General features: G+C 46.4%; 1 protein-coding gene across 2 annotated transcripts; it reads left to right on the top strand.

Annotated features, from left to right (window-relative positions):
• The first annotated feature begins 639 nt into the window (after positions 1-639).
• LOC310837510 (zinc finger protein 397-like) lies at positions 640-8494 on the top strand. Of its 2 annotated transcripts, none has more exons than XM_083724205.1 (4): positions 640-828; positions 2396-3362; positions 4638-4764; positions 6647-8494. In XM_083724205.1, exons 2-4 carry the CDS (start codon positions 2568-2570, stop codon positions 7531-7533), a joined length of 1809 nt encoding a protein of 602 aa, XP_083580331.1. In that variant the 5' UTR covers positions 640-828; positions 2396-2567; the 3' UTR covers positions 7534-8494. The 2 variants fall into 2 exon arrangements, with proteins under 2 accessions (XP_083580331.1, XP_083580332.1); XM_083724206.1 differs by lacking the exon at positions 640-828 and having other exon boundaries at positions 2702-2794; positions 2838-3362; positions 6647-7590.
• Positions 8495-13275: the final 4781 nt, after the last annotated feature.

Here is a 13275-nt window from a genome sequence, read left to right on the forward strand (position 1 = left end):
GTCCATGTGCGGGGCAAGCGGGAGTGGAAATAGGCAGGAGTGGGAGGAGAAGCCTTAAATAAAGCAGGAGGGATTCGAAGGGTCCATATTTTTAACCCTTCCCCGCATCTGCTGTGGAATAATCTCTCCCTCCGGCCGAAAAAGGAAGGCTGGATCATGGCTATATATGAAGCCACATTGCGCATGCAACCAGCAAATGCATGCAAATGTTGGGGGAGTTTCGTGGATGGAGAGCTTGTAAAATGAGTGGAATTTATATTTAAAAATTGTATATATTTGTATATATGGAATTTATATTTTAAAAATTGTATGTATTTGTATATATACAAAATATTATCTATCTATCTATCTATCTATCTATCTATCTATCTATCTATAATTATACATCTACATACAAACCTATATATAGTTTATATAAATTAGATACTAATCAGGAAGGCTTATTTTATGCCTCTGCAGTCGCTGCGCAACCTGTGGAAGAGGTAGACAAAGCGCCTTGACTAGACACCTCTCCCGCTTTGACCTCAGCTGCTCCCTCCCTCCCTCCACTCCCTGATTGAACCAGGAAGGAACGCGCGCGCTTCCTTTGAACGCTCGCCGCTCGTCTTTACCCTGCCTCTCTAGGAAGCGCGTGTCGCTCCCTTTAACCCTTAGAGAGCCAAGCAGCGGCGGGGGTTTGAAAGGCTGGGTTCTTAGAGAGGCAGGAAATGGGGGAACCGGGGGGTGTCAATAGTGGGAGCAACTTCCTGCCTTGCGTTTCCCCCACCCTCCACGAAATGTTTCTGCAAAAGCGGCTTGTGAATGCTGTTTGCCAGAAGCTGCAGGCAGGTCAGTGGCTGTTGCTACAGCGCGTGAAAAGTGCATTTAAAAGTGGGTTTGGTGGGGGGGGGGGAGAAGAGGGGCAGGGTTTTTCTTGGGAGAGGGGGCAGGTTCAAAAGAACTATAGAATCCTAGAATTGGAAGGGACCCTGAGCATCATCTAGTCCCACCCCCCCAGACCCTCCAACATTTCTCCTATGAAAATCATTCCATAATTATAATTTTGCTATTTATACCCCACACATCTGACTGGGTTGCCCCAGCTACTCTGGACAGCTTCCAACATACATAAAAACATAAAAACATTTTTTTAAAAAAACCTTCCCTATACAGGATCGCCTTCAGATGGCTCAGGGGTCGGATAGCTCCATACCCTCTAATGTTTCTCCAATGAAAATAGGGACGTCCTAAGAAAAAGTGGGACCTTCCTGAATCAAATCCAGGAACTGGGGCGGCTTCTCTAAATCAGGGATGTCCCTGGAAAATAGGGACACTTGGAATGCAAGAACATACAGGGATCAAACCTGCAACCTGCTGATGGAGAGGATACAGATTGCTGGTGGAGAGGGGCTGGTGGAGAGGGGAGACGGTGGAGTTGCTGGTGGAGAGGGGAGAGGATAACTGGCCTGGTGGAGAGGGGAGACGGTGACTGGCCCAAGATCACCCAGCGAGCTTCATGACTCAGCGGGGATTCGAACCCTGCTCTCCCAGTTCCTAGTCCAGCATTCTAACCATTATGCCACCCTGGCTCTCCAGTGAAATGTTGCCAGCCTTTAATTCCGTGTACCCCAAAGAGAAAGTCATTCCTCAGAATCACTCAGTTCTGTGCACGCATCTGCACATCCTTCCTCAAGGCCATTTGTTGTCTTCTTCTGAGGCGATCCCTCGTAGCTGAGTAAGATTGTCTTTCACGAACCCAGTTTTAACAGTGAGTCCGTAAGTGGCTGTGGAGACCATTCTGGATCCACACCTTTGGTAAAGGCTGTTCTCCAACTGGAGTGCTCACAGGCCAGTGTTTCCCAGTTATCAGTGCTTATACAGTCATACCTCAGACGTCGAATGCCTTTGGCGCCCAAACGCCGCAAACCCAGAAGTGAGTGTTCCGGTTTGCGAACCTTCTTTGGAACCCAAGCATTCAATGTGGGTTCTGTGGGTTCCGATTGGCTGAAGGAGCTTCCTGCAGGCAATTGGAAGCTGTGCCTTGGTTTCCAAACTTTTTGGAAGTCAAACGTACTTCCGGAATGGATTCCAGATACAGAGGTACCACTGTACAGGGTTACATACGCTTCAGGTTACAGACACTTCAGGTTACAGACTCCGCTAACCCAGAAATAGTACCTCGGGTTAAGAACTTTGCTTCAGGATGAGAACAAAAATCGTGCAGACCCCATTAGCGGCAGACCCCATTAGCTAAAGTTCTTCAGGTTAAGAACAGTTTCAGGTTAAGAACGGACCTCTGGAACGAATTAAGTACGTAACCAGAGGTACCACTGTGTTAGATTTTTTTAAAAATTGCCTTGAGAGTGTCTTTAAACCTCTTTTGTTGTCTCACGGCAGTTTCTCTCTTTCTCTTCAGGGTAAGTGGTTTGTCATCCACCTGCTTCTGAATGACCTTTCTGCGAGCCGGGAATGAGGCATCTCTGAAGGAGCCCTTCTGAACCCCCTTTTGCGTCGACACAGCAGCTCTGGTTCCCAGCGGCATTGCGGGACGGGGGGCAAGAGGCCTCGGGCTAAGCCTGGGAGGCGGGATGGCGGTGGAGCAAGCAGATAGGTCCCCTGCCCTGACTCTCCAGCTGCAGGCCGTGCCAGATGAAAGCAAGGACCCAGAGATGAAGATGGAGCCAGAGGTGCTTCAGGGCCTCAAAGAGGCAACGGAGGCAGGAGACAGCTCGCCAGACTCCCAGTCAGCGGCCAGCGGGGTCCCCAAACGCTGGGAAGAGCTGCAGCGCGTTAAGCAGGAACCAGGTGAGGGTCTGTCGTCACTCCGCTGGGAAGCCCAGTGGCAGGAATTCCTGAAGGCGGTGCAGACCCCTCACTCTGGCGAGAGCGACCCACAGCTGCCAGAAGCCGTGCCGTGGGGTGAAGACAAGAACGTCCTGTCCCGCTGTGAGAGGGCAGAGGCCGTCAGCCAGGGGACTCAAGAACAGAGCCAGGATGGGGTCCTTCCTTTCAACAGAGCAGCCCAGCAGGCTGATGGGAGGGCGGGCGCCACTGGCGATGTCGGACAAGCGATAAAGATGGAGGAGTCCGCCAGCGCAGAGGCTCAGCGTCGGCTTTTCAGGCAGCTCTGCTACTCGGACGCCCGGAGTCCTCGCGAGGTCTACGGGCGGCTCCGGGAACTGTGTGTGCAGTGGCTGAAGCCAGAGAAGCACACCAAGGAGCAGATCCTGGACCTGGTGATCCTGGAGCAGTTTCTGGCTGTGCTGCCCTCGGAAATGGGGAGCTGGGTGAAGGAGCGAGGCTCAGAGGGCTGCGTCCAGGCCCTGGCCCTGGCAGAGGAGTTCCTCCTGAGGCACCAGGAGGCGGAGAAGGCGGGAGGGCAGGTGAGAGTGTCTCATCCTGGGATTTCCCCCTTTGTGGCGCAAATGTCTTGAGTGTCACACCTTAAAAAGGGAGGAGACCAAGGGTGGGGAGTCTCAGGCACAGGGGCCAAATGCAGGCCTCTCTCTGGCCCTCAGGACCCTTCTCAGGCCATGCCCTTTGTTGTCCATGAGTTCTTCCGGATGTTTAGCTGAAATCTCCTTTCTTGTAACTTGAAGCCATGTGTTCGAGTCCTACCTTCCAGAGCAGGAGAACACAAGCTCGCTCTATATTCCTTGTGACAACCTTTATTAGAAGATAGCTATCCTAATTCTCCTCTTTTCCTTTTTGTTTTTTTTATAATTGTTTGATTTTAGAAATTAAAAACTTAAAACAAAGTCAATTATAAAAAAAGCCATGTAAAGAGATTACTCTGAATCTCAGGACATCCCCCCCCATGGGGTCCTAATATCAATATTTACAATTGCATATCAGTCTGTTATCCACATTTTTTATCCATCTAAATTGTCCATAGTTTGTGTTACTTTACATGTGTGGTTAAAATCCTGCTGATGTTTTCATCTGCTTACAATGGTCTCCTATGTAAGATACAAATTTTCCCATTCTTTGTTAAAGTTCTTGTCCTCTTGGTTCCTGAGTTTCCCCATTAATTTTGCCATTTCAGCATAATCCATCAACCTGGTTTGCGTTCTTCCCTGGTCAGGGTTGTTTCATCCTTCCATCGCTGGGCTAATAACATCTGTGCGACAGTTGTCGCGTACATAAAAAGTCTTTTTCTGGTCCTTTGGTATCTCAGTACCTATAATTCCTAATAAAAAAAGCTTCTGGTTTTTTGACAAACGTTATTTTAAACATTTTTTTTCATTTCATTATATATCACCTCCCAGAAAGTTACACCACGTCCACCACATATGGTAAAACGTACCTTCTTTTTCTTTACATATCCAGCAGGTATTTCTACTTGTTCTATACAGTAATTCTCTTCTTTTCCTTGTCCTCTGCTGCCCCAGGGGACAACCACACGACAGCTAAAGCATGTAAACAGCCTTGATTTCCCCCCCCATGCAAAGAATTCTGGGAATTGTAGTTTGTTCCGGATGCTGAGAGTGCAGACGGTTCTCATATTCTTACATGGCTAGAAATGGAACACTGGACATTGCTGGATGGTTCCACCCACCCATCAGACTTAGACCTTATCTCTGGTCTGATCCCATTCCTCACTGAAATATTGCCTGGACCGCTTTGTGTCTTGACTAAAACGTTGACGCGTATTTCAGGTGCCAGGGGCGTTCCAAGAGGCTGCTGTGACCTTTGCTGGAAATGTGGAGCCACCGCTGGAAACCACCCAGAGGCAGCTCGGCGGGCAGTTCAAGCGGGAAAATGAGGGGGTCTCCAGCGTGCTGGGTAAGGGCTCAAACCCCCCTCCTCCCGTGAATTACTGTGTCAAGTAGGTATAATGCCCTGATGCAGGGAATCACCAATATGGGGCACTCGGCCCCTTCTGTGACGCCCATGAAAAGTCTCAGTAGAGAAACCCCTCAAAAATCCACAATCCACAACAGACTTGTTTCCTCTTCCTGTTCAGTTCCTGCTTGCATTGACTTAGCAATTCCTACATTGAAATGCCCCCGGAAACTGGCTTTAGGGAAGTTTTTAATGTTTGATGTTTTATCGTGTTTTTAATATTCTGTTGGGAGCCGTCCAGAGTGGCTGGGTAATCCCAGCCAGATGGGCGGGGTATAAGTAATGAAAATTTACTATTACTACTACAGTGGTCCCTCGGGTTAAGAACTTAATTCGTTCTGGAGGTCCGTTCTTAACCTGAAACAGTTCTTAACCTGAGTTACCACTTTAGCTAATGGGGCCTCCCGCTGCCGATTTCTGTTCTCATCCTGAAGCAAAGTTCTTAACCTGAGGTACTATTTCTGGGTTAGCGGAGTCTGTAACCTGAAGCATCTGCAACCTGAAACGTATGTAACCCGAGGTACCATTGTACTACTACTACTACTACTACTATTACTTCATTGGTGTTCAGGATTAGACCCTCTCCTTCCCTTCTGCCCTGAACCGAGCAAAGCATTTTTCTTCGTGTAAATGCTGAGACATGTCCTCATTCCTGGGATTTTTTTTAAAAAAATAGAAAACTCTGGCACTTTGAGAGTTAAACAGAAAAAAAAGACTTATTTCCCAGAAACGTTTCAGGAGTTGAGCAAACTGTATACATTGAACTCTGCAGGTGTCACAGGCTTTTCAATAAGATGGCGAACGCTCAGCTGAAAGTTACGACTTTCCAAAATAAAGTAGTAGAAAAGCTGCCATGTCTCTTGGACCAAAGCAGAATCAGTTGCTAAAAGTTTATAGAATCACTGGGTTGGAGATAGCTTTTTGGCTCCATGAAGCTGATTGGCCTTGAAGGTGAAATTTAACAGGTGGGCGGGGACAGCCCCTGTCAATCACCTGATGTCACGATAACATCAGATGGAAGGTGCCGCTAAAACAAAGTGTTTTCCCTCCCTCCTTCATTTTAAGCAGGGCGTTCTGATGCAAACACCATCCTGTTTCACACCTGCTCTAACCACCACCACCCCGAGTCTGGGTGAAAGAACATGATTTGCAAATGAAAGGTTGTTTCTGCAGTTTAGCCTGTTGCATCCCTAACTCATGGGATCATACAATTGTAGCATTGGAAGGAATTTTGAGGGTCATCTGGCCCAAACCCCCACAATGCAGGAATCTCAGCTAAAGCATCCATGACAGATTGCCTTCAAAAAACCTCCAATAAAGCAGGTTGATATAACAACAACAGCAGCAACAACAACAACAATTTATTATTTATACCCCGCCCATCTGGCTGGGTTTCCCCAGCCACTCAACACAATATTAAAATACAACACAATATTAAAATACAGTGGTCTGTTAAACATTAAAAGCTTCCTTAAACAGGGCTGCCTTCAGATGTCTTCTAAAAGTCTGGTAGTTGTTGTTCTCTTTGACATCTGGTGGGAGGGCATTCCACAGGTTGGGTGCCACCACCGAGAAGGCCCTCTGCCTGGTTCCCTGTAACTTGGCTTCTCACAGCGAGGGAACCGCCAGAAGGCCCTCAGAGCTGGACCTCAGTGTCCAGGCAGAACGATGGAGGTGGAGACGCTCCTTCAGGTATACTGGACTGAGGCCATTTAGGGCTTTAAAGGTCAGCACCAACACTTTGAATTCTGCTCAGAAACCTGCTGGGAGCCAGGGTTCGTTGTTCCAGTTCATTCCTAACAATCTCCTTTCTTTATTTCAGCAGGTGACAGGGACCAGTGTGCTACTGGGGGAGAACTATTCTGGGTCCCACAAGGAAGAGCGATGGGTCAGGAGCTGGAGGAAAAAGATGGGAGTCAAGGAAAGTCAGAGAAGCTTCGGAGCCATGAGATGTGGAGAGACAAATTTCTCCCTTGCCTGGACAACGGCGACGTCTGCGAAATGTCAGCCCAGCAGGGCACCCTCAAAAGGAAGAAGCGCATCAGAAGTGCGGTGAGCGAGAAGCTTCTCCGAGACGAATCGAATCTCCATGGAATCCACACGGGGGAGAAACCGCACGACTGCTCGGTCTGCGGGAAGATATTCCGCAGGCGCTCAGACCTCAACAGCCACCAGCGAACCCACACGGGAGAGAAGCCCTACGTTTGCCTGAACTGCGGGAAGAGGTTCAACCGGAGCACAAACCTTATTTCACACAAGAGAATCCACACGGGGGAGAAGCCCTATAAATGCTCGGACTGCGGGAAAAACTTCTGCCACAAATCCGGCCTGATCAGGCACCGGAGGACCCACACGGGAGAGAAGCCGTACGCCTGTTCCGAGTGCGGGAAGAGCTTCAGCCAGAGGCAGCATCTCATCACCCACCAGCGGAACCACACGGGAGAGAAACCGTTCACGTGCTCCGAGTGCGGGAAGAGCTTCAACCAGAGCCAGCACCTAACCACGCACCAGAGAAACCACACTGGGGAGAAGCCCTTTGAATGCTCCCAGTGCGGCAAACGCTTTTGCGACAAGTCCACCCTTTTTAGACATCAGAGAAGCCACATTGGGAAGAAACCCTTCAAATGCTCCAAGTGCGAAGAGAGCTTCTACCGGAGCAAGCATCTTATCAGACATCAGAGAATCCATCTTGAACCTTCAGCGGTCTAATTTCGTGGGGGTTTTCCCTCTCCTAAGTTAATGTATATAAACAGTGTTTGTTCTTTGCTTTTTGCTGTCCGCAAATCATGTTTCAAAGGCATTGGAGACACCGTATTTTTCACTCCATAAGACACACTTTTTTCTTCCTAAAAAGTAAGGGGAAATGTCTGTGCGTTTTATGGAGCAAATGTGTGGTCCCTGGAGCTGAATTGCCTAGGGGCAAAAAGCAGATTGTGCTTTGTTTGTTTGTTTGTTTGTTTGTTTGTTTTGAAAGAGGGAAGTGGGTGTTGAAACAAAGCCGCTGATCAGCAAGCGATCGGGGAGGGGGATAAGGGATGCTAGCAATAAATGAGGCTGCCTGGGAGGGGGAGGTAAAGACAGCAAACTTGCAAGGAGAGGAGACAGGAAGACTAAAGAAATGAGGAGAGAAATTAGAAGAAAAGGAGGAGCAAAAAACTGCTCCAGCTAAGGAAACGACAAACAAGAAGGAAGGGAGTATTTAAAGGAAACAGCTGATTGGTGGGATCGGAAAAGAGAAAAGGGATGCTAGCGGAGGCTGCCTGTGAAGGGGGAGGTAAAAGCCCATGGATCCTCAGGATTTTTACATTGGGTCACCCCAGATTCACCATCAGATCACATAGCATGTCCATGGCTACAGCCTGCACCAAAAAAATAACGCACCCACTGTTGCCTGGGGCCGCAATGGCGCAAAAACGTGGTTACAAAGCATGGATCCACATGGATCCTCAGGATTCTGGCATTAGGCTACTCCAAACTCACTGTCAAATCACATGTCTGTGGCCACAGCATGAACCACAGAAATCATACATCCACTGTTTCGTTCAGAATCCCCCCCCCCCCTTTGTTTTCCTCCTCTAAAAACTAGGTGCGTCTTATGGAGCAGAAAATACGGTAATTACTGCCTTCAGACAGATGGGTGGGGTACAAATAAAAAAAATTATCATCATCAACATCACTCGATAGCCCTCTCCTCCACGAATTTGTCTTTTTTTATTTCCCCCCCCCCCCAATTTTTTTTATTGGTTTTTACAATATTACCGACAAACAAAAACACAAAACAAACAAAACATAACAAACATAAATCATAATGTTATTGAAAATAACAGTTATTAACTTTGAAAAACAACTTCCTCGTTTCCCCTTAGTTGAATTTCATTTCATATCCTTATAACGGTTTTCCAAATCCCAATTTTAATACCCTTTAAATTAAACATTAACATCTTTAAATCTTCTCCTTCTTGTATTAAATATTATTTTATCAGTTAACATAAATACAATCCTGAGCCCATTAAGTATCTGGAAGCTATTTCCAGTTAGTTTAGCTTAACAAATTTAGCTAAATAATCATTAAATTTCTTCCATTCTTCGTGGTGTTCCTCCTCCTTCTGGTCACGGACTCTTCTGGATAGATCGGCTAGCTTCAAAAAATCCATCATCTTCATCTGCCATTCTTCTACTGTTGGTAATTCTTGAGTTTTCCACTTTTTAGCTAACAAAATATGTGCCGCAGTTGTGGCATACAAAAATAGTTTAACATCTTTCTTGGGCAATTCCAAACCTGTTAAACCAAGAAGAAATTTGTCTTTTTTAAAATCAGTGATTGTTGGTGCTTCCTGTGGCAGTGAGTTCCACACTTTAACTGTGAAATACTTTTCTTTGGTCCAACGTTGGGCTCTATTGGATGACTGGCGTTATGGGAGCGCGAGAAGCACGTTATCAGCATTCCCCACGGCTTGCGTTTCTTTCTCCTTGCCACACATTAGTTTCCCCTCCTCAAAATAAAATAAATGTGACAAGCAGCCCATAAGATGGACCGCGCATAATTTCATAAAATTCTGCCTCGTTGCCTCTTTCTCATATTTCCCTCTAAATAAAAAAAAATCCCCAAATGTTGAAACCTCTCCGCATGGGGGAGACACTCCGACTTTGGCAGGTGTTTTCTGAAATTCTTCCTAACTCTACGATATCCTTTTGGGAGGGTGGGGACCGCATGGGCAAAGCACCGTTGTTAGCAGAAATATGAATCACCCCGCACTTAGTCCTTTTACAATTTCTCTCTCTGTTGGAAGCTGCCTTAAAGGTAAAGGGACCCCTGGCCAATAGGTCCAGTCGTGGCCGACTCTGGGGTTGCGGCGCTCTTCTCGCTTTATTGGCCGAGGGAGCCAGTGTACAGCTTCCGGGTCATGAGTATAGCATCTAGATCAAGGGAAGTAATAGTGCCACTGTATTCTGCTCTGGTCAGACCTCACCTGGAGTACTGTGTCCAGTTCTGGGCACCACAGTTCAAGAAGGACACTGGCAAACTGGAACGTGTCCAGAGGAGGGCAACCAAAATGGTCAAAGGCCTGGAAACGATGCCTTATGAGGAACGGCTAAGGGAGCTGGGCATGTTTAGCCTGGAGAAGAGGAGCTTAAGGGGGGATATGATAGCCATGTTCAAATATATAAAAGGATGTCACATAGAGGAGGGAGAAAGGTTGTTTTCTGCTGCTCCAGAGAAGCGGACACGGAGCAATGGATCCAAACTACAAGAAAGAAGATTCCACCTAAACATTAGGAAGAACTTCCTGACAGTAAGAGCTGTTCGAGAGTGGAATTTGCTGCCAAGGAGTGTGGTGGAGTCTCCTTCTTTGGAGGTCTTTAAGCAGAGGCTTGACAACCATATGTCAGGAGTGCTCTGATGGTGTTTCCTGCTTGGCAGGGGGTTGGACTCGATGGCCCTTGTGGTCTCTTCCAACTCCATGATTCTATGATTCTATGTGGCCAGCATGACTAAGCTGCTTCTGGCGAACCAGAGCAACGCACGGAAATGCCATTTACCATCCCGCCAGAGTGGTACCTATTTATCTACTTGCACTTTGATGTACTTTCGAACTGCTAGGTTGGCAGGAGCAGAGATTGAGCAGTGGGAGCTCACCCCGTAGTGGGGATTCAAACCACCAACCTTCTGATCGGCAAGTCCTGGGCTCTGTGGTTTAACCCACAGCGCCACCCGTATCCCTTCTCGGAAGCTGCCTCACGCCAGGTCAAATTATTCGGCCGTCTAGCCCAGCAGTGGTTAGTGTCAGCAAATATTTTGGATCTCAGACAGAAAAAGGTCTTTCTCCTGCTCCCTGGTCTTTTTAAACGGGGTTTGAACCCGAGACCTTGTGAGGCGGGTGTTCTGCCACAAAGCTACAAATCCTGCAATATTTGAATATCCCAATATCCACCCTCCCACTGTCTTCCCCCCAACATTAAAATCCCACTCTGAAAAGACTGCATATGCCACTTGGTTCCTCTTCAGTTGTGAAACAGCCAGATGGGCGGGGAACAAATGAATGAATAAATAAATAAATATGATAATTCCTGATCCAACACAATTAACCTTCCTCCCCTCTCCAGCCACCGCCGGTATGGAATTGTGTCTTCATTTTTTTCTTTTTTTCTAAATCATTTTTATTGATTTTCCAATAAAAACAGCCAATCAAGATATCCGAATCATAATCCAATTAAAAATAATAGACTAAAATTTAAAAAAAACACCAAATTATAGTCCAAATTGTAATTATTAATTTTTACAGGCTCCCCATAATCTGCACCTCTGAAGCATATCTACAGATCTTCCTTCCTGCCTCTTCTTGTTGCTTTCATATTTTCCACCTTCTGATCTTAACACTTTAAAGTTCTCCATCCCTGGCTATGTGATTCTCAGTCATGTCAAAAACCATATATCCTTTCATACATCAAATACAGCTTTATTTGTAAAAAAAAAATTTTCCCGTGCCTTCGTTTTTTCATATCGGTTTCTATTAAGGGTTTTCAGCGTAAAACACAATGGAAGCCAAACTAATGAAAAGAACTAGGGAAGAAGCAAGAATAAGGAAAAGAAGGAAATAAAGAAGTAGAAAAAGAAGAGAAGAAAAAGTAGTGTGTGTGTGTGTGTGTGTGTGTGTGTGTGTGGAAATCCACCAGATCCTCTATCCTAATTTTATCTTAACCCCCGAGGGATGACAACCAAGATGATTAAAGGTCTGGAATCTAAACATTATGAGGAACGGTTGAAGGAGCTGGGTAGGTTTAGCCTTGAAAAGAGGAGACCGAGAAGAGGCAAGGTAGTCAATTTCAAATTTCGAAAAATAAATTGCAAAAACCAAGCGGAGGGCCTTCTCGGCAGTGGCGCCCTCCCTGTGGAACGCCCTTCCTTCAGATGTCAAGGAGATAAAAGAATTACACAACTTTTAGAAGACACCTGAAGGCAGGTCTGTATGAAGGTAAAGGTACCCCTGCCCGTACGGGCCAGTCTTGCCAGACTCTGGGGTTGTGCGCCCATCTCACTTAAGAGGCCGGGGGCCAGCGCTGTCCAGAGACACTTCTGGGTCATGTGGCCAGCGTGACATTGCTGCTCTGGCACGCCAGAGCTGCACACGGAAACGCCGTTTACCTTCCCGCTGGTAAGCGGTCCCTATTTATCTACTTGCACCTGGGGGTGCTTTCAAACTGCTAGGTTGGCAGGCGCTGGGACCGAGCAGCGGGAGCGCACCCCGCCGCGGGGATTCGAACCGCCAACCTTACAATCAGCAAGTCCTAGGCGCTGAGGTTTTACCCACAGCGCCACCCGCGTCCCCGCAGGTCTGTATAGGGAGGTTTTTAAGGCTTGATGTTTTTATTACGTTTTTAGTTATTCTGCAAGCTGCCCATGGTGGTCATGTGAAGGATGGAACAAACTTGTTTTCTCCTGTTTTGGAGGGCAAGACTGGAACCAATGTTTTTTTAGCCCAAGGCAACAGCTTTCTAGGACCTCAGAGAGGGTGTCTTTCCCAGCCCCACCTGCGAGGCAACAGGATTTGAACCTAGGATATTCCACATGCAAAATGTGTTCTCTCACTAAGTTACTGCCTCTTCTTCTAAAATTCAAGCAGGATTCTAGTCCTCATAGTTCCGAGCAAACAGCTGGTTTAAAAATGAATGTAGGAAGCTGTCTCACGACACTGGTCCATCCAGCAACTAGCAGAGGCTCCTCAGGGTTTCATTAAGAGACTGTTTTGTGAAGGATGCTGGAAACTGTAGTTTTGAGCTGGGACAAACTACAATTCCCAGGATTTCTTTTTTTTTATTATATTTATTAAGGTTTTCAAAGTTAATACATTATAACAAAAAGAGAAGAAAAAACAAAAATGCAAAAATGCAAAAAGTAAAAACAGTTAAAAAAGAGAAAAAGAAGAGAGAGAAAAACCGCATATAAATTCCATTTACTTATTTTCTTTTAACTTACTTTCCAGACCTCCTCATACCACCCTTTCTTATATTCCAATTTAAATTGTTTGATCAGCAAATCCTCACCATTAGATCTTTTACTTATCTCAAAACCTTATTTTCTATCTCTTAAGCATTACAGCTGAAAACCACTTAATTACTGTCCAACATCATTCTAGCATTCCTTAATTTTACAGTATTTCTGCAAGTAGTCTTTAAACTTCTTCCAATCTTCTTCCCCCGACTCTTTTCCCTGGTCTCGGATTCTGCCGGTCATTTCTGCCAGTCCCATGTAGTCGATCATCTTCATCTGCCATTCTTCCAGAGTGGGTAGATCTTGTGTCTTCCAATATTTTGCAATGAGTGTTCTTGCTGCTGTTGTCGCATACAGAAAGAAAGTTCTATCCTTCTTTGGCACCAATTGGCCGACCATGCCCAGGAGAAAGGCCTCTGGTTTCTTCAGGAAGGTATACTTAAATACCTTTTTCATTTCAT

This window comes from Podarcis gaigeae (assembly GCF_964106915.1).
Source record: "Podarcis gaigeae genome assembly, chromosome: 2".
Lineage (NCBI taxonomy): Eukaryota > Metazoa > Chordata > Lepidosauria > Squamata > Lacertidae > Podarcis > Podarcis gaigeae.